The sequence below is a fragment of the Tinamus guttatus genome, unplaced genomic scaffold, assembly GCF_059628265.1.
Source record: "Tinamus guttatus ecotype Peru unplaced genomic scaffold, ASM5962826v1 Tinamus_guttatus_pri_ptg000247l, whole genome shotgun sequence".
NCBI lineage: Eukaryota > Metazoa > Chordata > Aves > Tinamiformes > Tinamidae > Tinamus > Tinamus guttatus.
This window is the reverse complement of record NW_028288781.1, coordinates 7,899,301-7,923,612: the sequence shown is the minus strand read 5'-3', so window position 1 is coordinate 7,923,612 and position 24,312 is coordinate 7,899,301. Positions and strand designations below refer to the sequence as shown.

Below are 24,312 nucleotides of genomic sequence, written 5' to 3'. Positions count from 1 at the left end.
ATGTCCCCCTCTCATGCATCCCTGAGCCCTGCACCCCCCGGCCGCCCCCCATGCCCCCGTCCCTGCCCCCCCTCGCGCCCCCAACCCTCCTACGCCGCATCCCTGTGCCCTCCATCCCTGCACCCCGTGCCCTCCATCCCTGCACCCCATGACCCCCTACCCTGCGCCCCGTGCCCCCCAGCCCCGCGCACCCCTGCACCCCCCGGCCGCCCCGTTCCCGCCGCCCCGTTCCCGCCCCGCGGCCGGCGCCCCGGGCCCGCCCCGTCAGGGCCGGCCTTGCGGCGCGGGCGCCATTGGCTCCCGCCTGTTATTTTTCGAATATAAATAGGGGCGGCGGCGGCGGTGGCGGCCCCGCTGCTCCGCCCGGCAGCGCCGCGGCCCCGCGCGCCGCCCGCCCCGGCCCCGCTGCGCCCCCCGCTCCGCCGCTTTGTAGTTTAGCTTTTTCCTTATTTTTTTTTTCTTATTTTGCCTTTTTTCTCTTTTATTTTTGGCTTCCCCCCCCCCACCGCCGCCTCTCCCGCATGTCTGCGCGCAGCCCCCGGCGCCCCCGCGCGCGGCCCGCGCTGGCGGCGCTGCGGGCCCCGCCGCCCCCCGGCTGGTCGCCGGTCACCACGCTGGCCCTGGACATGGACAACCTCACGGGGCTGGGCAGGTGAGGCTGGGGGCGGTGCAGGGGGGCGAGCGGGGCCGTGAACCCCCCACGCACGCCCCGCTGGCGCGTGTCCCCCGGCCCGCAGCCCCTGCGACACCCCCCGGAGGAGCGTGTCCCTGCGCGGCGCCGCGCGGCTCTCGCAGGACTCGCTGTCGTCCGAGTCGTCGCAGGACTCGCTGTCGTCGCAGGACTCCGCCTTCGCCGAGGGGGGTGAGAGCCGGCCCGGGGCGCACGTGGAGGCCGGGCCGGCACCGGCTGCCGGCCCGGTCCGGGGGCAGCTTCCCGCCGCCGCCTGGGCTCCCGCTCCCTTTCCGGGCGGCTCCTCTGCGGAAGCCTCTGCTGGGCAGATGAATCCGGGGGGTGTCAGGGCCCTGGATGGGATAGGGGGGCAGGCAAATCATGGGGTGATGCCGGGGACTGGTCCCATCCTGCTGCACCCGCAGCCTTTGCTTCTCCTGCCCCCACGGAGCTGGGAGCAGCACCCAGGGGGTGCAGGGCCCCATCCGAAGCCTGGAGACACAGCCCAGCTTCCCCCTTCCCTCTCCCTGCAGGCCTGGGGCTGGATTCCCCCTCGCAGGAGGACCCCGAGGCGCTCGAGGAAGTGTAAGTGCCATCGCGGGCGCCCACGGGCCAACCCGGCCCGAGGCGGCTCCCGCCCTGGGGCTTCCTGCCACCCCTCCCCTCCGCGCTGCCGGCCCCGCTGCTGCGCCCATCGCCCCAGCCCGGGCGCCCGCGTCTCCCCGCTGCTCCGGGCGCCCGGGCCGCCTCCCTGCGTGGGCGCCGGCGGTTTGGGGGCTCTCGGGCAGGTTTTGGCAGCTCCCAGCGCCATGCGGCTCGCTGGAGGACAGCTGGGAATCATTAGGGACCAGGGGCCACGGGCCAGGCAGGGGCTGAGGCTGCAGCAGAGCCCAGCAAGAAGCAGTCTAGGGTTTCATCACCCTGGGGCAGGAGCTGTCTTAAACCCTGCGTCTGAAACTCTCCGTGCTGGCGCCTTGTGGAATGGGGCAACATGAGCTGGACATCTCGGTGTGGGGAGAACAGGGGCAGTTCTGTGGGGCAGAGCCCAGCGCTTGGGGGGCTCATGGTGTCCAGGCGCCGGGCCGGCCTCCCCCCGCACCTGCCGCGGCCGTTGCTGAGCCTTGTCCTGCCAGATGTTCCTGGGAGAATGAGTAAATAGGGGCAGATGGTGGCGGCATTCCTGTGCTCCCGCTGCTGGGGGATGCAGCGCGTCCCGCCGCTCCGGGGCCATATGGCGCCCGCGGCCCCCCTGCACGGCACATTTACATACAGGTGCAGCAGGGCCACCCAGGGCCCGCGCTGCCTTTGTCCCTGCCCGTGGGGCTGGCGCAGGGGACGCTGTGGGGCGCGCGGCCCCCCTGCGCATGCCGGGTGTGGGGGGCCAGCCCCTGCCCCAGTGTTGCAGAGCTTGCAAGGGTGCAAAGCACGGGGCCGTGAGCCCCCCGCTCCCGGGTCAAGCCGAGGGACCGGCTGCACCCCCTGCAGTGTGTCCCTGCCCCCCGGGTGCAAACCCGCCCGTAATAGGGGCTCCTCTCCTCCTGCAGCTTCGAGAGAGCCATCCTGGAGTCCGGGAGAGCCCTCACGGAGTGAGTGGGCTGGGCTGTGGATTGGGGCAGAGGCCTGCCCCAGTACGGGGGTCAGGGCCCCTAGGACCCCTCTCGCCTCTGATCCCAGCCCTGTTCTCCCTCTTTGCAGCAATAAGCTGCTTTTCCGGAGGATCCACTCCCTGCCCGTGAGTCGCAGGGCCTTGTGGAGCAGGGAGGAGGAGGGTGGAGCGGGATGAGGGCTCCAACCTGCTGCTGGGAGCCAGGGCTGCGGGAGTGCCGGATCCTGCCCTGCTGGTGCCCCCTGGATGAGGGGTCAGGGCAGGAGGAGGATGGAGCTGGGGCACGCAGAGCTGTGGGGAGGAGGAGGAGGATGCGGCAGGGAGCGCGGAGCTGGATTGTGGGGAGGGGATAATGACGGAGGGGGGCTGTGGGGAGGATGAAGCTGGAGTGGGACCCTGCAGAGCTGGGTCATGGGGGAGGAGGAAGAAGATGGAGTGGAGGGACTGGATGATGATGGAGCAGGGTAGCACAGAGCCAGGCTGCAGGGGGAGGAGGAATATGAGGGAGCTGGGGGCAGAAGGAATATGAGGGGGCTGTGGGGGGGGGGAGAAGAGGAGGAGGATGGAGGGGGCTGTGGGGGGGGGGAGAGGAGGAGGAGGATGGGGAGGGGGCTGTGGGGGGGGGAGAAGAGGAGGAGGATGGGGAGGGGGCTGTGGGGGGGGGAGAAGAGGAGGAGGATGGGGAGGGGGCTGTGGGGGGGGGGAGAGGAGGAGGATGGGGAGGGGGCTGTGGGGGGGGGAGAAGAGGAGGAGGATGGGGAGGGGGCTGTGGGGGGGGGAGAGGAGGAGGAGGATGGGGAGGGGGCTGTGGGGGGGGGAGAGGAGGAGGATGGGGAGGGGGCTGTGGGGGGGGAGAAGAGGAGGAGGATGGGGAGGGGGCTGTGGGGGGGGGAGAAGAGGAGGAGGATGGGGAGGGGGCTGTGGGGGGGGAGAGGAGGAGGAGGATGGGGAGGGGGCTGTGGGGGGGGGAGAAGAGGAGGAGGATGGGGAGGGGGCTGTTGGGGGGAGAAGAGGAGGAGGATGGGGAGGGGGCTGTTGGGGGGAGGAGAGGAGGAGGATGGAGGGGGCTGGGGGGGAAAGGAGGAGGATGGAGGGGGCTGGGGGGAGAGGAGGAGGAGGAGGAGGATGGAGGGGGCTGGGGGGGAGAGGAGGATGGCGGGGGCTGGGGGGGAGAGGAGGAGGAGGATGGAGGGGGCTGGGGGGGGAGAGGAGGAGGAGGATGGAGGGGGCTGTGGGGGAGGAGAAGAGGAGGAGGAGGATGGAGGGGGCTGCATGGGCTGCAGAAGAGGACGGGGCTGTGGGGGGAATGGAGTGCAGTGTGGGGGGAGCTGCAGGGCCCCTCCAGGGGCGCCTGCCCCGGGGCTCGTAGGGGGGCCGTGCAGCCCCCGACCCCCCTGCTCCCGCAGCCGCGGCTGCTGGGCGCCAGCCCGGCCCTCAAGGACGTGTCCAACGCGCGCGCGTTCAACGGGAGCCCCGCGCCGCGCGGCCATGTGAGTGCGGGCACAGGGAGGGGGGGACCGGCCGGGGGCAGCGCTCACCCCGCGCCCCCGTCCCGTCCCGCGCAGGAGGGCAGCGTGTTCAAGAAGCCGCCGCGGCCGGGCTGCCGCGGGGCGCCCCACGGCGCCGGCGCGACGGGGCCCTGTGTGCCCAGACGCAGCTCCGCTCCGGACCTGCTGGTGAGCGCGGGGCGGCCGGGGGGCGGCCGGGGGCGCGGGGGTGCTGTGGCCTGTGCTGAGCTGTGCCCCCTGCCCCAGCTCGCCACCCCCGAGAAGGAGAACGCGGGCGAGAGCCCCGTGCTGCTGCGCCGCTGCTCGCTGGCGTCCTGCGAGGATGAGGACGACGGATTCATGGACGTCCTGGACGAGGAGGACACCCAGGTAGGCGGCTCCTCCGCCCTGGGACAGTCCCGGCATCCCGAGGGGCTGCGGCTCCAGCATCCGCACGACCGTCCATCTCCATGTGGGACGGGAGCTTCCCTGGGCCGCCCGTGGGGTGACTTGGGGACGCTGCAGGTGCTCTGTGGGGCAGGGCCTCTGTGCGCACCCTGGGACACAGGGCTGCTCCGCATAGCGGGATGGGGGCTCTGCACGGGGCACCCGTCCCCTCCATCGTGGGGGGCGCTTGGCGGGGCTGTGGGCCCAGTGCCACTCGGTGCTCCCATGTCTGTGTCCGCAGGGCGCCACGGCCGTGCCGCAGGGCATGGAGAGCCTGCTCAGCGCCCCGCTCGTGCGCCAGGACGAGGCCGAGCCGGTACGTGGCACCCCCGCACCCGTCCCGTCTGCAGGGGGCAGCTCGGGTCCCCCCGGCCGCGCAGAGGGGCTGCAGCCGCCCGGGCTAACGGGCCGTCCCCGCAGCGGCCGCCCCGGCGCGCCAAGGGCCGCCAGCTCTTCCGCTCGCCCTCGATGCCCAGCAGCGTCATCCGGCCCATCCTCAAGCGGCTGGAGCGGCCGCCGGAGCGCGACACCCCCGTGAAGAGCAAGCGGCGGCGCAGCGTGGCCGGCACCCCCGGCGAGGAGCGCGCGGCGGAGCCGGTGGGTGCCGCGGCCGGGCGCCGCGCGGGCACCGCGTCCCGCGCCGGGGCCGCTCCGGCTCACGGCTCCGCTCCGCAGCGCGCCCGCCTCCTGCGCTCCCGCTCCTGCTGCCACGAGGACATCGAGAACCTGCTGGCCAGCGACCACCGCGAGCTCATCGGGGACTTCTCCAAGGTGGGAGCCGCGGCGCGAGGGGCCCCGGGTCCGAGCCCCTCCGTGGGGCTGGGCACCGCGCCGGTCCCTCACGGCCCCGTAATGCCCCACGCAGTCCTACCTGCTGCAGACGGTGGAAGGGAAGCACCAGGACCTCAAGTACATCTCACCGGAGATGGTGAGGGGCTAGGGCATGGGGAGGCCGGGCCCCACATAGCCCTGGTGCCACGGTGACGGGCTCCCCGCTGCTCCGCAGATGGTGGCGGTGCTCACGGGGCAGTTCAGCAGCCTCATCGAGAGCTGCGTCATCGTGGACTGCCGCTACCCCTACGAGTACGAGGGCGGCCACATCAAGGTGGGTGCAGCCGGCCCCACGGGAGGCCGCGGCGCGGGCGGCCCCGGTGGCAGCGGCGCGCTGGCTCCATCCCCTGCAGGGCGCCGTGAACCTGCCCCTGGAGCAGGACGTGGAGGAGTTCCTGCTCAAGAAGCCCATCGTGCCCTTCGACGCCGCCAAGAGGGTCATCGTCATCTTCCACTGCGAGTTCTCCTCCGAGAGGGGACCGCGCATGTGAGTGTCACAGGATGGCCCCGGGGGCACAGTGCGTGCGTGGGAGCCGCCTCCGTGCGCTGCCCCCGCTGCAGGGGACAGGGCTGTCCCCGGCCTTGGGGAGGGGGTGCCAGGGGCTGCCCGTGCCGCAGGTGCCGCTTTGTGCGGGAGAAGGACCGCGCGTGCAACGAGTACCCGCGGCTGCACTACCCCGAGCTCTACGTGCTCAAGGGCGGCTACCGCGAGTTCTTCCCGCAGTACCAGGTGAGCGGGGGGCTCCGGGGCTCCCGGGCGCGCGGGCCGGCCCGGCGCTGAGCGCGCCCCGCCGCAGGCGCACTGCGAGCCGCAGGACTACCGGCCCATGCACCACGCCGACTTCAAGGAGGACCTGCGGCGCTTCCGCCTCAAGAGCCGCACGTGGGCCGGCGAGCGCAGCAAGCGCGAGCTCTACAGCCGCCTCAAGAACTGCTGACGGCGCCGCCCCCGCTGCGCCTCCGCACCTGCAGCCCTTGGCGTTATTTTTAGGGTGTTTTTTTGTTTGTTTGTTTCCTCCCCGCCCCAGGCTCTGCGGGTCGCATTTGGCCCCTGCAGGGGGCCGGGCACTCGCTGCCACCTCCTTCCCTCTTGTGCCCAGGGCAGTGTCCCCCAGAGGAGGGACAAGGCCTGGAACGGGGCGGGAAAGGGGGGTCTCCTTTCCTACCTCCCCCCTCCTGCCACTCCTGCATCCCGGAGCGCCCATGCGGGGCTGGGGACACAGGGGCCAGCGGCAGCGGGGCCAGCAGCTTCCCTGGGCCCCGAGCCCAGGGTGGGCTGGCCGGGCCGCGGGCCCCCGCGCTCCCTGCAGCCGGGATGCGGGACGGCCGCCCTGCGCACAAGCACTTACCCGCCGCAGCCCTGCGCGCGGGCAGCGCTGCAGCGAGCGGGGCCGGGAGCGCTGCGCCTGCCGCCCCTCTCCAATAGCAACGTTTTTGGAGTGCACTGCGGCCTCTTGTTGCTTCTTTTCCCCTTTAAGTTAGCACCATTTCCTTCCCTTTTGCCTCGGTTTCGGTTTCGTTCCCGTGTTGCCCGTTCCCTTTCCCACGGCGCCCTGCACGGCCTTCCCTGGCGCCACGGGGCTGCCCGGGGCGCCGCTGCCCCCAGCCCGGCAGAGCGGAGCCCCCGCGCGCTCCCTGCAGCCCCGGGGGGCTCCCACGGTGGGAGCGGGGAGGGAGGCGGGAAACGGCGTGGAGGGCTTCCCCGCCCCGCCCCCCCGCGCCGCTCCCCGCCAATCAGAGCGCCGCCTCGCTCCCTTCCCGTGCCGCTGGCCAATGGCGGCCCGGCGCTTTGGCGTCCGGCGGCGCCGCCGCGGGTCCCTTCCGCTCCGCGCGGCACCGGCCAATAGCGGCCGCCGCCGCCGGTATGAGCCCCGCCCATGCCGCGCGCTGGGCCAATGGGCGCCGCGCGGGCGCGCGCGCGCGCCGCGGGCGGGTCGGCGGTTGCCATGGTGCGCGCCATCGTGGTGCACACGCTGGGCGGCCCCGCGCCCCCCGGCGCCCCCCCCGGCGCCCCCCCGCGCTGCCGCGTGCTCCTCGCGCGCGACTTCAGCGCCCCCGGGCCCGGCCCGCCCGCGCGGCAGCGCCTGCGCAGCAAGGAGCAGCTGCTGGCGGTGGCCAGGTGCGGGGGGGGGCGGGGACCCTCGGGGGCGGGGCGGGGACCCTCGGGGGCGGGGCCTGGAGCCCGGAGGGGCGGGGCGGGGCCCCTGGGGGCGGGGCCTGGAGCCCGGAGGGGCGGGTCGGGGACCCCCGGGGGGCGGGGCGGGGACCCCCGGGGCGTTACCCCCCATCCCTCCCCCCGGTCTTAGCCCATATCCCACCGCGGGGGTCCTATCGCATAGCCCCCCCTTCCCTGTTCCCGAGCCTCATCCCGTATCCCCCCATCCAGAGGGTTTTGTCTATCCCGTCCCCACTGGGACCTCGTCCTATGCCCCCTCCGCACCGAGTGTCTTGTCTCTTGCCTCCCCCTCCTCCCGGGGCTTTATCCTATATCTCCCCTTCCTCCCCTGCCATTGCATCCTGGTGCCTCATCCCATATCCCCCCACACTCCAGGGCCTTATCCATAACCCTCTCCGAGGGTCTTTTCCCATTGAACCCCTCCGGATCCCGTCCTATCTCTCCCCGCTCCCGCCAGGATCTTATCCCATATGTCCCCATCAGGATCTTATCCATCCCCACGGGCCGTATCCCATATACCCCCTCCCCAATCCCTCCCCGGGGCCACATCCGTCCCCCCATTCCCCTCCGGGACCTGCCCATCGCCCTCCCCATCTCCGCACCCCTTGGCCCCCCCAGGCCCTAAACCGGCGCTGATCCCCAGCCGTTATTGCCAGGGCCGGGGCGGGATGCGGGCCCCGCTCCGGGCGGGCTCCCCGGCCCCATGCGCGGGGTCCCGGCGGGGCTCACGCGCTCCCGGTGCCCGCAGGCAGGTGGAGACCCACTGGCAGCTGCAGCAGGCGGCCCGCGCGCCGCCGCCGCCACCGACCCCCGCCGCCGCCGCGGACGCGCCGTGGCTACCGGCGGCGCCGGGGGGGCTGTTCCGCCTGGCGCCCGGCGAGCCCTTCGCGGCGGCGGCCACCGTGGCGTGGCTGGCGGCGCCGGCCGTGGGGCTGGCGCTCGTGTGCGAGGCGGGCGAGAACGCGGCGCTGGCGCAGGGCGCGCTGCGGCGCCTGGCGCCCCGGCTGCTGCCCGCGCTGCGCCCCGCCGCCGGCACCGGCACCGGCACCGGCCCCGCCGCCAGCCCCGACGCCCACGCGCTGCTCCAGCGCTTCCTGCCCCACGGGCAGCTGCTCTTCCTCAACGAGCGCTTCGCGCGGCAGCTCGAGCGCGACAGCCCCTAGGAGCCGCCGGCACCCGCGGCTGCCGAGCGCGAGGACTGCGAGGAACGGAGGACTGCGAGGAACGGCCCACGAGGGCGGCAGCGGCGGCACGAGGGGCGCACGGGCTGGGGAGCCGCCGCTGCGGTGTCGCTCGGCCCCGGTCGCCTTCTCCGCAGGACGGGGGAGCGACGCTGCGGACGGCGAAGGGGCTGCGCGCGTAAATGCTCCCTGTCTGCTCCGACACAATAAAAATGAGGCTGCGATGGGAAAGGTCCCGTCACTGCGTGCGCTCGTCCGAGCTCCGTGTCCCTTTGCTGCTTGTGGCCATGGGCGCTGTCACTCTGTGGCTCCCCTGGCAGCGGGGCAGGATCAGGCAGGACCGGGCGAGGGAGCAGCTTTGGACGGAGCTGGGGGACGCAGAAGGGGCCTCGCGGGTTGGTGGCCGTAGCGGGGGCCACGCAGGGCCGGGCACGGCCGCGTCCTGCACCCGGGCTCCATGGCTTTGCCCCTGGGAACCACATTCCCACGCCGGTACCGCGGCCCATTTCTGCTTTAGCCGCTGGTTCCTCTTTCTAGCTGCCCTGGCGCGGATCGCAGTCCCCTGTGCCGGTAACTGCAGCGCCGGGGGCACGGGGGGGAAGGGGGGGGCGCAGCTGCGGCGGGCAGGTGCTCGGGCCGAACCAGGCCGGTAACGGGAGCCCGGGCAGGCGGCAACGGCTTCGTCCGACCGCAGAGAGCTCGGCTGGGTGTAAGGGCCCCCTGCGTCTGCAGGCGGTGATACCGAGGCGAGGCGGTGGGCAGGGATACCCCCAGGGCTACTCTCCCGAGCAATTTCCTTTCCTGGGATTTCGGCACGTGCAAGGGCTGCGGGGAGGGAGAAACAGCTGACGGGTCTCAGCGCGGAGCCTGGGGCCGAGATGGGCGACGAGGAGCTATACGAGAACGTGCAGATGAAGCGGTTTTCCTCGCAGGACGGTGAGCGCTTCCACCGGCGGCGCCTTGGCGGCTGTGCCCGGGTAGCTGTGACACGGGGTAGCTGTGACACGGGGTAGCTGTGACACGGGGAAGCTGTGACACGGGGTAGCTGTGACACGGGGTAGCTGTGACACGGGGAAGCCTTCCCGGCTCGTCTGTGCTCGAGCTCCGCGGCCCCGCTCAGCCCGTGGCGCTTCTCTCTCCTCCAGCGGCAGCTCCCGGCTTGACGGTGGCTCCGCGGCGCCGGGCGCTGCTCCCCGCGCTCGCCCTGGCCACCGTGCTGGCTCTGGCCGCGTCGCTCGCGGCCCTCGGCGTCCTCTGTAAGTGCAGGCGGCCCCGGCGGGCCGAGGGTGGCGGGCGACGGCGGCGGCAGCCCCGGCCCGGGACGCGGGGCCGCTGCGACTGCCGCGACTGCCGCCGCCAGACGTGCGGGCAGAGCGGGAGCTGCGCGCGGCGAGAGCAGCGGCCGCCGGAGCCCCCGCGCCGCCCGGCTGCGCCCCCAACGCCTCGCTCGGTGAGTGGGGACCGAGTGGGGCCGGAGCAGGGAAGGGGCAGAACGGAAGCGATGTTGCAACGGGGCGCGAACAGGAGCAAGGTCAGTGCGGGAGCAGGGCCGGGACATGGAGCGGGAGAGGTAGCGTAAGGGATCTGGAGAGGGATCGGGAACGGGGTCGGGACCAGCAGATGAGGGGGGATGAGTTCAAGTCCGGGAGCGGAGTCGGTGACGGGGCCGGCACGGGAGCGGGGGCGTGGTGGGAGGAGGGGGGAATGGAGCGAGGACAGGAGCGGTGTCGGGAGCGGGACATGAATGGGGGTCGGGAGATGGAGCGTGGGAGGTGTCGAGATCCGGGAGCGGAACGCGGAGATGAACCCGGGCCTGGAGAGGGATCGAGGTGGCCGGGGCCGCTCCAGGGCGCGTCCCGCGCGGAGCTGCGCGACCTGAGCGCGGCCCCTGTGCGCGCAGGGCCGCGGAGCGGCTGCCCCACGCCGGGCGGAGCGCCGAGCTGCCGGGAGCCGCTGGGTAAGGGCTGCGGCGGGGCAGCGCCGCCGCTGCGGAGCCACCGGCGAAACCCGCCTCTACCGGCGCCTGCGGTGGCCTCCGGTGTCCGTGCCGCGGTGTCCGCGGAACGGACCGGAGCGGACCGTCCAGGCTCGGAAAGGCCGGAAGGGGAAGGTCAGAGCGGCCCCACACAGTGGCCACGGGATCGGGTGGGACCCAGCCGTGCCCGGAGAGGAGGGGAAGAGGGGATGGACAGCGGCCGGATCCGGTCGGGAAGGGCAGGATCCTGAGGGTGGGACGGCAGGGGGTCGGTGGGGAAGGGACGGTGCGGGGCAACCTGAACCCGAAGGCGGCAGCAGAGACCCGGGACCCGTGTCCACTGCTCTGCGGGACCTGCCCGTGCCTCCGATGGCACTTCCCTGCTCAGAGGACTTGCTGTGGCGGCTTTCCATGGGCTGGAAGTACCACGACGGGAAGATCTACTACTTCTCCAGCGACCGCAAGGTCTGGCAGGATGCCGAGAATTTCTGTTTGTCGAAAAAATCCCACCTGGTCTCGGTGAACAGTGCGGCCGAGCAGGTGGGAGCAGTGGCCGCACAGCACGGTCTCCACAGCACCGCTGGGGTCCCGGTGGGACCGGCTCTCCTGCACCCCAAGACAAGTCCCACCCCTCTTTGATTTCTCCTGCACCCCCTCCCGCAACCGGGACGCCCCTCGTTCCCTTCTCGTGCAGGAATTCCTGGCCCGGGAGGCGATGGACGAGGGACACTGGATCGGCCTCACGGACGCGGGCACCGAAGGCACGTGGCGCTGGGTTGGCGGCACCGAGTACCGGCAGGACACGACGTGAGCGGGGCCGGGCAACGCGGGCGGCGTTTCTTGGCCTCGGCCGCGCCGGGGAGGCCAGTGCAGCTCCCGTGAGCTGTGAGGGGTCTCTGCCCCAGCAGCTTCTGGGCTCCGGGACAGCCGGACAACTGGAGTGCCGGGACGGCAGCCGGCGAGGACTGTGGCCACCTGCAGCCCGAGGACTCCAACCTGTGGAATGACAAGCCCTGCTCGGCCTCGCTGCGCTGGATCTGTGCCAAGGAGCTGGATGCCGTTGGGCTCTGACGAGGTGGCTCCATTCCGCTCCTCGCCTAGTCCCGCCCGCCCCATCGCAACCTCCCCGCAGGCGGCTGAGCCCCACTGAGCCCGAGGGCCGCAGAGCCGCTCCGCGACGGGACGGGATGGGACGGGACGGGCCGGCACCGCCCGCGGTGCGCTCACCTCGGCCGCGGCGACTCGAGCCCGGGCAGTCACTGCCGTCACCGTCAGAGGGAGAAGCGGCCGCAGCGGCGGCGCCGGCAGCGCCCAGGCCCTCGGGCGGCTCCTCGGGAACAGGACGCTCGGAGCTGCCCCGCTCTGCCGCCTCCCGCCGCCTCGGGAACAGCCCTGGCCGCCTCGAGCCCAATACAAACCCTGCACGTGTCCGCGCCTCTGCTGCGAGTCATTTTCAACCGTGCGCGGGGCGGCACGGGACCCTGCTCACAGCGGGAACAGCTTACACGAGGACAGGGACAAGGAGGCGCTTCTCACTCGCGGCTCCTCGATCCCGCCGGGTTATCGCGACCCCCGAGCAGCCTCCCGGCCCCGTCGGGCCACTTTATCGGGACGCCGGAGTGGACGTGGGGTCGACGCAATACGGTCGCGGCCTCCGCTGAGGGCGACTCCGCGGAAGGGACACTCTGTGGCTCGACGAAGGTCCCGTGGCCTCTGTCGAGGGCAGGAGGGTCGCCCCGACAGGCCCGCCCGGGCGTGCTCGGCCGCCTGGTCCTGCCCAGCGGCCTCAAGGGAAAGCCGCTCCGCAGAGGGAGACGCGTAGGAAATGCTGCCGCTCCCTGCAACTTCGCGCCCTCCCTGCACTCCGGGCAAGGGAAGCTTTGCTCGACCCGGGATGCGCCGGCTGCCCGAGGCGTCCTGCTGCGCTGTGGGGTTGTCGGAGGGAAACGGGAGACGCGGAGCAGCTCTGGTAAATGGATTCGCTGCGGGGCCGAGCGAGGAGGGCGCGGGGCGGCCGCGCTACCGGGGGGACGCGATGAGGGGCGGGTTCTGGGAGTGCGTCCGGCCCGGCGAGCTCTGGGCTCTCCGGAGCAAGAAGACACCCGGTGGCAGCGAGATAGGGGGGGCGGTGACAGGGGCGGCATCCGGTGCAGGCTGCGAATCGCTTTGGAGAAGTTTCCTTTCCCTGGGATCGCGGGAAAAAAAAAAAAACAAAAAAAAAAACAAAAAAAAACAAAAAAACAAACAAACAAAAAAAAAAAACGGACCTTCTCTCCATTCCTTGGGGGCGGGGGGAATTTTCCTACCTTTCCGCCTGTGGGGAAGGAGGTCGGTGCTGTGGGAAGTGGCACAGCGAAAACAAATAAGTGCCATTAACTGGACCGCACGGTGTATCGGTGTTCCCTGCCTCCGCCTCAGCCCCGACATCTGTGCTCAGCACGGATAGCTGCGGCTTCGCCTCCCCACCACTCGCTTCCGCTTCTTCCTGTCCCGATACCCCCATAAACCTTCCCGACGATGCGGGGAGGCGGCGGTGGGAGGAAGATGTCCCAAGCAAGCAGCCCCCGGGGTTCTGAGGCCTCTGCGGGACAGAGGGATGGGGGGAAACACGCACTCTTGAAAATCGTCACACGCAGCAACGGCAAAGAGATGCGTAGGGTTTGTACTGGATTCGGTGCTGCCGGGGGAGCGAGCGCGGCGCCTCGAGGGTCGCATCTAACCCGGGCCACACTGCGTGCGGGATGGAGGGATTCGGCGAGAAGCGGGATGGGGCCGCCCTGTCAGATCCCACTCGCATCCAGGTCACTCTTGCAGATCCAGGGGAAAGAGATGTAGCAGTTATGGTCATTCCAGAGGCCCTTTACCACGGGGTGGATCTGAGCACAATTCTCACCCACCACGGGCCCGTAGTCCGTGTTGTCCCGCTGTCCCGGAGCCCAGAAGCTGGCAGAGAGGGACTGGTTATGGCTGACAGGGGCTGCCTGGACTCAGAGCTGCCAGGCTCGTGGAGCCCCGTTCCCCTGGACACTGTGCCCGCCCCAGTGACACCACTCCTCTCCGTCCTGTGCAGGCCCGCTGGCCTTGAGTTTTGCCGGTACTCGGTGCCATTCACCCAGCGCCAGGTCCCTTCTTGCTCGATGTCGGTGAGGCCGATCCAGTAATACCCTGTCCCCGCTTCCCGAGTCAGGTACTCCTGCCAAAGGAGGGAGCGCGTGGGACTGCGGTGGGGATGACGGAAAACGCCGGGCGGAGAAGCCGCGAGGGTTGGGTCGCGGTAGGGGAGAGAAGCACCGGCAGCGGCACCGACTCCACCGGGACCCCGGCGGTGCTGAGGTGGCCTCAGTGCCGCGACCGCAGCTCCCACCTGCTCGGCCGCACTAGTCACCGACACCAGGTGGGACCGATTTGACACACAGAAATCCCCGGAGTCCTGCCAGGGCTTGCTATCCTCGGAGAAGTAGTAGACCTTCCCGTCGTGGTACTTCCAGCCGTAGGAAAGCCGCTGAAGCAATTCCTCTGGGCAGAGAAGTGCCATCGGAGCAGCGAGCAGGTCCCGGAGCGAAGCGGACACTGGGCCCAGGACCGCGCTGCCACCCTCGAGCTCAGAGTGCCCTGTAGCGTCCCCTCCTCATCGACCCTGTCCCGTCACCACCCGCCCAGTCCTGTCCCCTCCCTACCAGACCCGGCCCCTCACCGCCCCTCGCTTCCCTCCCCTCCTCTCCCGGTCCGGCCCGACCCGCTCGGCGGGCGCCGCAGCACGGACACCGGGGGCCGCCACTGGCGCCGGTAGCAGCGGGCTCCGACGGCCGCTCCCTCCCCGCTGACTCTGCACAGAGTGATTCGGGCTTTTTTTTCTGAGATCTCAGATAAGGAAACTGCCCTGGAGCGTCTCAGATGCTGCCCCTGACACCACCTCCCTTATCGCGGTGCCGTCTCGTGTCCACTTGGGTGGGGGGACGATGAGGAGGGGGGGTGAGAAAGGCGCGGGAACGCGGAGCTCGCTGGGCCGGATTCACGCGAGTCCCCCCGCGTGAACAGGGCCCCTATCCCCTGTATGAGGAGCATCCCTGTCCGCTGCGCGAGCAGGTTCCCTGTCTCCGGTTTAAGAATGATCCGCGTTCGCTGTGTGAGCAGGATCCCTGTCCCCGGGTGAGGGTCCCGTACCGCCCCGCGCACAGTTGAAAATCACACGCAGCGGCGACGTGTAGTTGCGCAGCGTTTGTATTGGACTCCGTGCTGTCGGTGAACCGAGCGCGGCGCCCCGAGGGGCGGCGGTGGCCCCAGAGGGTCGCGTCTATCCTCGGGGCCGGGACCACCCCATCAGATCGCATCCACGTTCTTCTTGCAGATCCAGCGGAAGGTCAATTTGCAGTTATGATCATTCCAGAGGCCCTGTCCCACCGGATGGATCTGAGCACAATCTTCCCTGCCCTTCCGACCGTAGTCTGTGTTGTCCGGCTGTCCCGGAGCCCAGAAGCTGGAGTGGGGGGACCGTCCACAGCTCACGAGGACTGCCCGGACTCCCAGGAGCCGGGTTCAGACCGTCCCGTCCCAACCGGCTGCCCCGTCGGCCCCGGTGCTACCCCGACCCCGTCCTGCCCGGGCCCTCTCACCTCACGTCCTGCCGATACTCGGTACCGTCCACCCAGCGCCACGCGCCCTCGGTGCCCGCCTCCGTGAGACCGATCCAATAAAACTCTTTCCCCGCCTGCTCGGCCAGATATTCCTGCAGAAGGAGGGAACGAGGGGCTCGCCGTTTGGGGGCGGGCGGGGGGGGTGCAGGAGAAGTCAAAAGGGGTGGGACTTGTCTTGGGGTGCCTCCGCCGGGCGGGAGAGCCGGTCCCACCGGGAGCCCAGGGGTGCTGTGGAGACCTTGGTGCCGCGGCCGCAGCTCCCACCTGCTCGGCCGCACTGGTCACCGAGACCAGGTGGGATTTTTTCGACAAACAGAAATTCTCGGCGTCCTGCCAGACCTTGCGGTCACTGGAGAAGTAGTAGATCTTCCCGTCGTGGTACTTCCAGCCCATGGAAAGCCGCCACAGCAAGTCCTCTGAGCAGGGAAGCGCCATCGGAGGCACGGGCAGGCCCCGCAGAGCAGTGGACCCGGGTCCCGGGTCTCTGCTGCCGCCTTCGGGTTCAGGTTGCCCCGCACCGTCCCCTCCCCACCGACCCCCTGCCGTCCCACCCTCAGGATCCTGCCCTTCCCGACCGGATCCGGCCGCTGTCCGTCCCCTCTTCCCCTCCTCTCCGGGCACGGCTGGGTCCGACCCGATCCCGTGGCCACTGTGTGGGGCCGCTCTGACCTTCCCCTTCCGGCCTTTCCGAGCCCGGACGGTCCGCTCCGGTCCGTTCCGCGGACACCGCGGCACGGACACCGGAGGCCACCGCAGGCGCCGGTAGAGGCGGGTTTCGCCGGTGGCTCCGCAGCGGCGGCGCTGCCCCGCCGCAGCCCTTACCCAGCGGCTCCCGGCAGCTCGGCGCTCCGCCCGGCGTGGGGCAGCCGCTCCGCGGCCCTGCGCGCACAGGGGCCGCGCTCAGGTCGCGCAGCTCCGCGCGGGACGCGCCCTGGAGCGGCCCCGGCCACCTCGATCCCTCTCCAGGCCCGGGTTCATCTCCGCGTTCCGCTCCCGGATCTCGACACCTCCCACGCTCCATCTCCCGACCCCCATTCATGTCCCGCTCCCGACACCGCTCCTGTCCTCGCTCCATTCCCCCCTCCTCCCACCACGTCCCCGCTCCCGTGCCGGCCCCGTCACCGACTCCGCTCCCGGACTTGAACTCATCCCCCCTCATCTGTTGGTCCCGACCCCGTTCCCGATCCCTCTCCAGATCCCTTACGCTACCTCTCCCGCTCCATGTCCCGGCCCTGCTCCCGCACTGACCTTGCTCCTGTTCGCGCCCCGTTGCAACATCGCTTCCGTTCTGCTCCTTCCCCGCTCCGGCCCCGCTCGGTCCCCGCTCACCGAGCGAGGCGTTGGGGGCGCAGCCGGGCGGCGCGGGGGCTCCGGCGGCCGCTGCTCTCGCCGCGCGCAGCTCCCGCTCTGCCCGCACGTCTAGGGGCGGCAGTCGCGGCAGTCGCAGCGGCCCCGCGTCCCGGGCCGGGGCTGCCGTCGCCGTCGCCCGCCACCCTCGGCCCGCCGGGGCCGCCTGCACTTACAGAGGACGCCGAGGACCGCGAGCGACGCGGCCAGAGCCAGCACGGTGGCCAGGGCGAGCGCGGGGAGCAGCGCCCGGCGCCGCGGAGCCACCGTCAAGCCGGGAGCTGCCGCTGGAGGAGAGAGAAGCGCCACGGGCTGAGCGGGGCCGCGGAGCTCGAGCACAGACGAGCCGGGAAGGCTTCCCCGTGTCACAGCTACCCCGTGTCACAGCTACCCCGTGTCACAGCTACCCCGAGCACAGCCGCCAAGGCGCCGCCGGTGGAAGCGCTCACCGTCCTGCGAGGAAAACCGCTTCATCTCCACGTTCTCGTATAGCTCCTCGTCGCCCATTTCGGCCCCAGGCTCCGCGCTGAGACCCGTCAGCTGTTTCTCCCTCCCAGCAGCCGCTGCACAGAATGATTCGATCTTTTTTTTTTTCCGAGATCCTAGATAAGGAAACCCCTCCAAAGCGACTCGGAGCCTGCACCGGAAGCCCCCCCTACCACCACCTTCCCTATCGCGCTGCCGCCGGGTGTCTTTTTGTGCGGGGGCTGCGGAGCCGCCTGCAGCGGAGGCCGCGGCCGTACTGCGACGTCCCGCTCCGGGGTCCCCAAAAGCGGCCGAAAGGGGGCCGGGAGGCGGCGCGAGGTTCGCGATAACCCGGCGGGATCGAGGAGCCGCGAGCGAGCAGCGGCTCGGAGGTCCGCGGTGTGAGCGGGGTCCCTTTCCCCATGTGAGTAGGATACTTGTCCCTGTGTCAGCAGGTCCTGTCCTTGTGTGAGCAGTATCCCTGTACCCCGTGCGAGCAGGATCCTTGTCCCCGTGCTAGCAGTGTCCCTGTCTCCGCTGTAAAAATGATCCTTGTCCCCATGTGAGCCGGGTCCCTGCCCCCGGTGTGAGCAGGGTCCCGTGCCGCCCCGCGCACGGTTGAAAATCACTCGCAGCAGCGCCGCGGAGATTCACAGGGTCTGTATTGGGCTCGAGGAGGCCGGCAGGGCTCCCGCAGCGGCGGGAGGCGGCAGAGCTGTGCGGCCCGAGTCCTGTTCCTGAGGAACTGCCCGAGGGCCTGGGCGCTGCCAGAGCCGCCGCTGTGGCCGCTTCTCCATCTGGTGGCGACGGCAGTGACTGCCCGGGCTCGGGTTGCCGCAGCCGAGGCGAGAGCGCTGCCGGCCCGTCCCGTCCCATCCTGTCCCGTCGCGGAGGGGCTCTGCGGCCCTCGGGGTCGCCCGGGCTCAGCCGCGTGCGGGGCGGCTGCTACGGGTCGGGCGGGACTCGGCGTGGAGCGGGATGGGGGCCAGGGTCACCCTGTCAGATCCCGTTCGCATCCAGGCGCCTCTTGCAGATCCAGGGGAAGGAGATGTTGCAATTATGGTCATTCCAGAGGCCGTTTCCCACCGGGTGAATCTGCGCGCACTCCTCTCGCCCACTGGGCCCGTAGTCCGTGTTGTCCGGCTGTCCCGGAGCCCAGAAGCTGGAGTGGAGGGACCAGTTGTGGCTCGCGGGGACCGCCTGGACCCGGCGGCGCCGGGCTCGGGGAGCCTTGTCCCTCCTGGCCGCTCCGGTTACTCCCTCCAGCCCTGCGCTCCCCCATGCTCGTTCACCTTGCGTCCTGGCGGTACTCGGTACCGTCCACCCAGCGCCAGGTCCCTTCCTTCTCGATGTCGGTGAGGCCAATCCAGTAAAACCCCTTCCCCGTTTCCCGGGCCAGGTAATCCTGCAGCAGGAGGGAGAGCAAGGCATGCGGCAGGGAAGGGGGGCAACAGAAGCGCCAGGCAGCGGGACGACGTGCTCGGGACCCCCGGGGCAATGGGGCGGCCCCAGGCAATGCCCGGGCAGGCACTCGGGCAGGAGGGGTTCCAGGGCAGCACCGGCGCTTCCCGGTCAGCTGCCTGGGTTGGGTCCCCTCTAAGCCAGAAGGCAGGACGAGGTCCCCGGCCCCGGTTCAGGGAGGTGGCCCGATGGAAGACAGTGACGGCGCTGCGACCGCAGCTCCCACCTGCTCGGCCGCACTGGTCACCGAGACCAGATGAGATTTCTTAGACACACAGAAATCCTCAGCGTCCTGCCAGGCCTTGCGGTCACTGGAGAAGTAGTAGATCTTCCCGTCGTGGTACTTCCAGCCGATGGAAAGTCCCTGGAGCCATTGCCCTGTACAGACCATCGGAGCCGTCGAAAGAGCGGGCAGGTCCCGCAGCGCGACAGACCTCGTGTGCCGTTGGGAACCTACTGCCACCGGCGAGCGCGGATACTGCTCCCTGACTCCCGTTCGCGCCCTGCTCCCCACCCCACACCGTCTCCCCGCCCCGCTCCCGCACGGACTCGGCTCCCATTCGCACCCCATCCTCATACCGCACCCTCACCGCTGGCTTCGGTCACGATCCCGGCCCCCTCCCACACCGCTCCCTCCCCAGTCCATGTCCCGGCCCTGCTGCCCCATCGACCCTGTTCTCACACCGCTCCCATCCGCTCCCGTCCTGCTCTGATCACAATCCCGGCCCCCTCCAGCCCCGCTCCGGCCCCTCTCCTGATCCAATTCCATTCCCAGACCCTGCTCCCAAACCTCTCCGGCCCCGTCCCGCTCGGTCCCCACTCACCGAGCGAGGCGTTGGGGGCGCAGCCGGGCGGCGCGGGGGCTCCGGCGGCCGCTGCTCTCGCCGCGCGCAGCTCCCGCTCTGCCCGCACGTCTGGGGGCGGCAGACGCAGCGCTCGAAGCGGCCCCGCGTCCCGGGCCGGGGCTGCCGCCGCCGCCACCCGCCGCCTCCCGCCCGCCGGAGCCGCCTGCACTTACAGAGGACAACGAGGACCACGAGCGACGCGGCCAGAGCGACCACGGTGGCCAGGGCGAGCGCGGGGAGCAGCGACCGGCGCCGCGGAGCCACCGTCGAGCCGGGAGCCGCCGCTGCGGGGAGAGAAGCGCCACGGGCTGAGCGGGGCCGCGGAGCCCGAACACAGACGAACCGGGAAGGCTCCCACGGGCAGGGACCCCCGGGTCCTCGTGTCTCCCGGGGCTGCCCAGGGAGGAGGGGCACTGAAGGACACGAGGATGAGTCTGGCTGCCAGCACCCCTCTGAGTGGGACTCACCTGGGGAGAAGCTGTGGGGGTATTTTATCTTCAGGCTCTCGTACAGATCAGGTCCCTGCGCTGCCATCCTTGGGAGCTGCTGAGACCCGTGTCTACTTCCTCCTCTGTCCCTTTGCATGTGGCACAGGAAAGCACTCGGAAAGGCCAAGAATGGGAACTTGGCCACCAGGGCTGTCGTCGGCTCCGAGATGCCAACTCATTGACCCGGGGATGGTGTCTCATGTAGTCACCCAAATTCCCCTAGCCTCAGACGGGTTGCAAGAGCAAACCCCTCGGGCTGCACCCTGTCCTGCTGTCCCCCAGCCTCTCCCTCATCCCCAGTGCCTGGCCTGTGAGGCGAGGATGACTCCTTGGCTCCTTGGGATCATTTCTGACACCACAGTTATGCCACACGAGATGTGCAGGGGCCCAACCGCAGGCCCCGGCAGCTGCAGGGCCAGTGCTGTGGCTGCCGGAAATGATTGCAGCAAAACTCAGTATGAAGCTTGGGCAGGAAAAAGCTATTTCACCCGCCGAGTCCTTCTGCTGGCACATGTCCCCACATCCTCATGGGCACTTCCACCTCTGCACATCTGGCTCTGGTGTGACACAGCAGGCAGGTGTCGGCACTTAGTGCTCACTGGCACTGCACTTCTACTTGACCACTGAGAGAAAAAGGACATTTAAATGGGCCTTCTGCCCCTTTCAGAGTCAACAGTTCACCGGGAGAGTTTTTTGTAGCCTCTCGTCTCCTCCATCATCTGTAAACCTCAGGCTGAGTTGCTGCTGCCACCTGTTTCTCAAGCCAGGATGTCAGCCAGGCTCCCCACTAGCCACAGGAGGGGAAAGGCCAATGCCTCCAGCCCTGCATTTCCTGGCTGGTTTCTCAGCATGGTCTGAGAATCTGCCAGAGCTCTGTGAGAGCAGAGCCAGGGCTGGATGCAAGGTGCACCAGGTCCCAGTGCCAGTAGGGTCCCTGTCCTCCGTGCAAGCAGGGTCCCCATCCCTGACGTGAGCAGGGTCCTTGTTCCCACTAAGAGCAGAATCCTGGTCCTTGTGCCCTGCAAGGTCCCTGCCTCAGCAGCCGGCAGCCCCTTCCCATCACCCTGTCACCCTGCGCTTCCTCCGGGTGCTTTCACAGCCCCATTTCTGCCCGCAGGGCCTCCCACAGTGTCGTGTTCCCGTTAGAGAAGCCGGCTGGGCCAGCGAGGGCAGACGGAACCCTGCTGGGCAGGATGGTCAGTGCCGGAGCTGCTCTCCTGGGACCCTCCCAGCCCTCCAGCTCACAGGACCCTATTGCCTGGGGCTGGGGCTGGCCTGGGTCTTTGGAGCAGTGTGGGCACTGCCTGCCCAGGCCTCATGCAGCCCAGCCGTGCTTTGGGCAGGATCCTTCGGGAAGGCCCTGCTGCCAGTGACGGGGACACCCGTGGGGAGGGGAGCATGCTGGACCCCACTTTTGCACTGGCTTTTCCCCTTACTTGTTACTCTGCAAAAAGAGAGTGGTTTGCAAAGGCTGCACGTCTCCTCTCGCTGGGTTTGGGAGTTGTGTGAGGCCTGGGCAGGCAGTGCCTGGAACAGGCTCCCTTGATCCAGACCCTGCCCTCCCCAGGCTCTGCTCACCGTTCATTCCCTCTGTCCTGTCCCATCCACGCAGCCAGAGGTAATTCCTGTAGGACACGACCAGGAGCTATCCTTGCAGGACACAGCCAGGCCTATCCCTGCATGACGGCAACTCTGAACATGGATCTGGGGACTTTCTCTAGCAGAAACAAATCAGAAGTGCACTATAGATTTATTTTATAGCAAAATCTATTTTTACTCAAAAGTGTTTGCTTTACCCCAGGACTAAAAACAGGAGAGAAAACTGTTTCTAAGATTGAGTTCAGTTTCATTTTTATTCAAAATATAGCTCAGATCCATTTTTTTTCCCTCAGGCCTAAAAATGTGCACAGAAACCACAGAAAAAGTTAAAAGGAGAAATTGCCACATATTTCCTGCTAACAGCAGTGGCAAGACTCAGCTTACTCTAATTTGTCCCACATATTGCTCATAATGCCCCTGCTTTATTAGCGCCAAAAAGAGAAGGCAAGCTCAGAATAGTGATTGAAACGCAGTATTCCAAACAGCAACAGCTACTATTACTATTGCTATTGTTATTGCTAGTGTTATTGTTATTGCTATTACTTTAGGAAAAATGAATAGCAATATTCTCAGCCTAAGGCACTTGGAGCAAGGACAGGTGAGTCGCTAGGACAGGCTCCTCTTGGAGCACAGTGACAAGTTGCAGGGTCCCTGCTGCTGCTGTTCACATGCCAAGTCATATCCCAAATGTATCCGGCTTGGAAGACGTGTGTGGCTGGGAACACGCGTGTGTGGCTGGGAACACGCGTGTCCGTCTGGCTCTCCCAAGGGAAGGGCTGAGGCCGGACATGCAGAGGCAGCGCAGCAGGACACCTGGGTCTTCGTCCACTTGCCTGTGGCAGGATCCCCTTAACATCATGTGGAACTCTGATCCTCAGTGGGAAGGCCCAGCGTGTTAAGCCTTGTTCTGGGAACACACAGAGGAGCTAGTCTGGGATTTCTGTGGTTCTTGGGATTTTTGTAGTTTTCTTTTTTTTGTATCTTTTTATTTTATTTTTTTCTTTCTTTTTTTTTCCCCTCTAAGTCCAAGCCATTGTGTTTGATACTGGAAATACCCTCAAATATGCAGAAATTGCACCGTGTAAAATGGACCATTGCCACAAAGCCCCATAGCGCTGCCCCCAGTCTGCCTGTGCCCCTCTGGGTGGATTCAGATCTGCCCCTGGGCAGCCCTGGCTGGAAATGCCCCCTCTGCGCATCATCTCTGCCCTGTGCCAGCTCTGTCCTGTTCTACACGTGCCAATGTTTGGCGGGGGGGGTGGACCTCAGTGTCTCCCTGTTACTGCCTGCTGCCCACCATGAGGCTGCTGCTCCGGACAGGCGTGTGCTTGCACATGCATGTGTGCATGGGCCTTGTGTGCATGCTTGTACATGCGTGTGTGCACAGGGCTGGTTTGTGTGCTTGCACATGCACACGGGCGCTCGCGTGCGCGCTTGCGTGTGTGTGCAGATCTGTGTGCGTGTTTGTACGTGCTGCTCAGCCCGGCTGGCCCCGGCAGGGCTGCCCAAGGAGCTGCTCTGCGGGCCCCACGCAAAGCGGCTCCACCACTTCCGATGAGTAACTCATCCGCTCAGCTGCATGGCGCAAAGGAGGCCGAAGGGACGGGGACAGGCTGGCGGCCACGGGGCTCCTGCCCCAGACTCCTGCCCCAAAACAGGCAGCGCGTGTTACTGCCCCTTGACAAGCTGGGGAGTGTCCTATTGGGGGGGACCTTGGGAGGATAGAACTGTGTCCTGGGAGGAAGAGCATACCCAGAGGAGCAGGGATGTCCCAGGGAACGCTGCACGCAGGAGAGTGCAGAAGATGCTGCATTTGGAAGAAGAAAGTCTTTAAATGTGTCTAAAGCAGGTGGGAGACTCCAGGGCTGCTCCTCCCAGCCCCTTGCCCCATTCCAGCAGGATCCCAGAGCTGCAGGCGGTGGGGCCAGCTCCTGTTCCTGGCAATGGGGTCTGCTGGAAAGGATGGGGCCTGGGAAGCAGCGAGGGAAGGATCAAGGCGCAGGCAGCTCTAAGGGGACGCAGAGCTGCCCCACACAAGGCCAGGCTGGGCGAGCTCGGCAGAGCTGGAGGGGCTGCGCTGCAGGTAGAGACGGAAAAAGCTGCTTTGCAGAGCAGGGGCTCATGGTGCTGGGTGGCAGAGAGCAGCATGGGGCGACCGGGCCAGCTACGGGCGCAACTGCGTGTCCCCATCCCCGTCCCCGCGGCCGGGGCCGAGCAGCAGTGCCCTCTGCCGCCCCCCGTCCTCCGCTCCGGCGGCTGCGAGGAACAACCGAGGCGCTCCGAGGGGGCGCGGGATGCCGCCACCGTCCCCGCGGGACCGCGCGGGATGCCGCCACCCGCACCCAGGGACCGAGGTGCTGGACTGGCATGACGGCACCGGGACCGAGAGACCGCACGGGATGAGACCTCCAGGAACGTGGCACCGGGATGTAGGAATCGAAGACATTGTGGAGCGCGCGGCATGGAGAAAGCGGCGATCACGGAGAGCGGGTCGGGGGATAACGGACCGGAGGCACCGGAGAAGGGCTGGGGGGCGCCCGGGCCGGGCCCCGCGGCCGCGCCGTCTCCCCGCCCTCCGCCGCCGCTGTCCAGGGTGCTGCGGGACGGAGCCACCGGGCGGCGCGGGAGCGCTGCCGGCGACGGCGCTTGGCCGCTCCGCCGAGCACGGAGCGGCCCGGCCCGGTCCAGCCCGGCCCAGCGGGGCCCCGCGGCCCAGGCGACACGAGGGGACCGGTCACGCAGGAGCCGTGCGCGGCGGGCTCGAGTGCCGCGGACGGTGCAGGACCCGCGGCGGCAGCAGGGTCTCCCCTCACGGACCCTGCGCCTGTGTCACTCGCCCAGGACCATCTCCACTGACGAACGCCGAGTTGCGCTGGGAAAACCCTTGCGCTGCCCTGGCCCTTGCGGAGATACTCGCGGTTTTGCAGGGATTGCTGCGAATTAAATGCGCTTAGATGTACAGGCAGGTGGTCCCAAAGGAGCCCGTCGGATCCTGGAGGAACTCAGGTGATCCCCAAGGGAGTCCAGGTGATTCTTAAGGACCCTGGACAATCCCACCTGATCCCAAAGGACACAGAGGCAATTCAGCTGATCCCTAAGG

General features: G+C 68.8%; 6 protein-coding genes across 6 annotated transcripts; 3 read left to right on the top strand and 3 right to left on the bottom strand.

Moving 5' to 3' along the window:
* The first annotated feature begins 626 nt into the window (after positions 1-626).
* Positions 627-5,996, top strand: CDC25B (cell division cycle 25B). The gene is made up of 15 exons (XM_088526509.1): positions 627-652; positions 738-862; positions 1,204-1,255; positions 2,215-2,256; positions 2,366-2,402; positions 3,683-3,952; positions 4,031-4,153; positions 4,452-4,526; positions 4,631-4,807; positions 4,886-4,981; positions 5,076-5,138; positions 5,217-5,315; positions 5,395-5,528; positions 5,660-5,771; positions 5,839-5,996. Exons 1-15 carry the CDS (start codon positions 627-629, stop codon positions 5,977-5,979), a joined length of 1,572 nt encoding a protein of 523 aa, XP_088382635.1. The 3' UTR covers positions 5,980-5,996.
* Positions 5,997-6,936: 940 nt separating this feature from the next.
* On the top strand, positions 6,937-8,380 carry AP5S1 (adaptor related protein complex 5 subunit sigma 1). Its single transcript, XM_088526508.1, has 3 exons — positions 6,937-7,013; positions 7,092-7,160; positions 7,966-8,380. The coding sequence occupies exons 1-3, from the start codon at positions 6,937-6,939 to the stop codon at positions 8,378-8,380; spliced, it is 561 nt and encodes a 186-aa protein (XP_088382634.1).
* An 896-nt stretch (positions 8,381-9,276) lies between these two features.
* On the top strand, positions 9,277-11,444 carry LOC148594430 (hepatic lectin-like). Its single transcript, XM_088526507.1, has 7 exons — positions 9,277-9,375; positions 9,519-9,654; positions 9,759-9,848; positions 10,299-10,355; positions 10,762-10,913; positions 11,068-11,180; positions 11,282-11,444. The coding sequence occupies exons 1-7, from the start codon at positions 9,277-9,279 to the stop codon at positions 11,442-11,444; spliced, it is 810 nt and encodes a 269-aa protein (XP_088382633.1).
* A 1,709-nt stretch (positions 11,445-13,153) lies between these two features.
* LOC148594429 (C-type lectin domain family 4 member F-like) lies at positions 13,154-13,908 on the bottom strand. The gene is made up of 3 exons (XM_088526505.1): positions 13,738-13,908; positions 13,454-13,566; positions 13,154-13,316 (listed from the first exon to the last, which is right to left on the bottom strand). Exons 1-3 carry the CDS (start codon positions 13,906-13,908, stop codon positions 13,154-13,156), a joined length of 447 nt encoding a protein of 148 aa, XP_088382631.1.
* Positions 13,909-14,693: 785 nt separating this feature from the next.
* LOC148594428 (uncharacterized) lies at positions 14,694-16,861 on the bottom strand. The gene is made up of 7 exons (XM_088526504.1): positions 16,804-16,861; positions 16,531-16,725; positions 16,337-16,426; positions 15,830-15,886; positions 15,272-15,423; positions 14,987-15,099; positions 14,694-14,850 (listed from the first exon to the last, which is right to left on the bottom strand). The coding sequence occupies exons 1-7, from the start codon at positions 16,859-16,861 to the stop codon at positions 14,694-14,696; spliced, it is 822 nt and encodes a 273-aa protein (XP_088382630.1).
* A 957-nt stretch (positions 16,862-17,818) lies between these two features.
* On the bottom strand, positions 17,819-19,794 carry LOC104575925 (C-type lectin domain family 4 member F-like). Its single transcript, XM_088526629.1, has 6 exons — positions 19,593-19,794; positions 19,299-19,409; positions 19,105-19,194; positions 18,507-18,658; positions 18,112-18,224; positions 17,819-17,981 (listed from the first exon to the last, which is right to left on the bottom strand). The coding sequence occupies exons 1-6, from the start codon at positions 19,708-19,710 to the stop codon at positions 17,819-17,821; spliced, it is 747 nt and encodes a 248-aa protein (XP_088382755.1). The 5' UTR covers positions 19,711-19,794.
* Positions 19,795-24,312: the final 4,518 nt, after the last annotated feature.

Bases quoted from the DNA above. Each gene is read 5' to 3' on its own strand.
- CDC25B (XM_088526509.1), top strand. From the start codon at position 627: ATGGACAACCTCACGGGGCTGGGCAG. The intron at 2,403-3,682 runs GTGAGTCGCAGG...CTGCTCCCGCAG, and splicing joins GGAGGATCCACTCCCTGCCC to CCGCGGCTGCTGGGCGCCAG. The intron at 4,154-4,451 runs GTAGGCGGCTCC...CTGTGTCCGCAG, and splicing joins TGGACGAGGAGGACACCCAG to GGCGCCACGGCCGTGCCGCA.
- AP5S1 (XM_088526508.1), top strand. From the start codon at position 6,937: ATGGGCGCCGCGCGGGCGCGCGCGCGCGCCGCGGGCGGGTCGGCGGTT. The intron at 7,014-7,091 runs GCTGGGCGGCCC...GCGCGACTTCAG, and splicing joins CGCGCCATCGTGGTGCACAC to CGCCCCCGGGCCCGGCCCGC. The intron at 7,161-7,965 runs GTGCGGGGGGGG...CGGTGCCCGCAG, and splicing joins CAGCTGCTGGCGGTGGCCAG to GCAGGTGGAGACCCACTGGC.
- LOC148594430 (XM_088526507.1), top strand. From the start codon at position 9,277: ATGGGCGACGAGGAGCTATACGAGAACGTGCAGATGAAGCGGTTTTCC. The intron at 9,376-9,518 runs GTAGCTGTGACA...GGCCCCGCTCAG, and splicing joins GCCTTGGCGGCTGTGCCCGG to CCCGTGGCGCTTCTCTCTCC. The intron at 10,914-11,067 runs GTGGGAGCAGTG...CTTCTCGTGCAG, and splicing joins TGAACAGTGCGGCCGAGCAG to GAATTCCTGGCCCGGGAGGC.
- LOC148594429 (XM_088526505.1), bottom strand. From the start codon at position 13,908: ATGGCACTTCTCTGCCCAGAGGAATTGCTTCAGCGGCTTTCCTACGGC. The intron at 13,567-13,737 runs GTGGGAGCTGCG...CTCCTTTGGCAG, and splicing joins TGACTAGTGCGGCCGAGCAG to GAGTACCTGACTCGGGAAGC. The intron at 13,317-13,453 runs GCCAGCGGGCCT...CCTCTCTGCCAG, and splicing joins GAGTACCGGCAAAACTCAAG to CTTCTGGGCTCCGGGACAGC.
- LOC148594428 (XM_088526504.1), bottom strand. From the start codon at position 16,861: ATGGGCGACGAGGAGCTATACGAGAACGTGGAGATGAAGCGGTTTTCC. The intron at 15,887-16,336 runs GTGAGCGGGGAC...CTGTGCGCGCAG, and splicing joins CGCCCCCAACGCCTCGCTCG to GGCCGCGGAGCGGCTGCCCC. The intron at 14,851-14,986 runs GTGAGAGGGCCC...CCCCCACTCCAG, and splicing joins GAGTATCGGCAGGACGTGAG to CTTCTGGGCTCCGGGACAGC.
- LOC104575925 (XM_088526629.1), bottom strand. From the start codon at position 19,710: ATGCAAAGGGACAGAGGAGGAAGTAGACACGGGTCTCAGCAGCTCCCA. The intron at 19,410-19,592 runs GTGAGTCCCACT...CTCTCCCCGCAG, and splicing joins CCCCCACAGCTTCTCCCCAG to CGGCGGCTCCCGGCTCGACG. The intron at 18,659-19,104 runs GTGAGTGGGGAC...TGGTCTGTACAG, and splicing joins CGCCCCCAACGCCTCGCTCG to GGCAATGGCTCCAGGGACTT.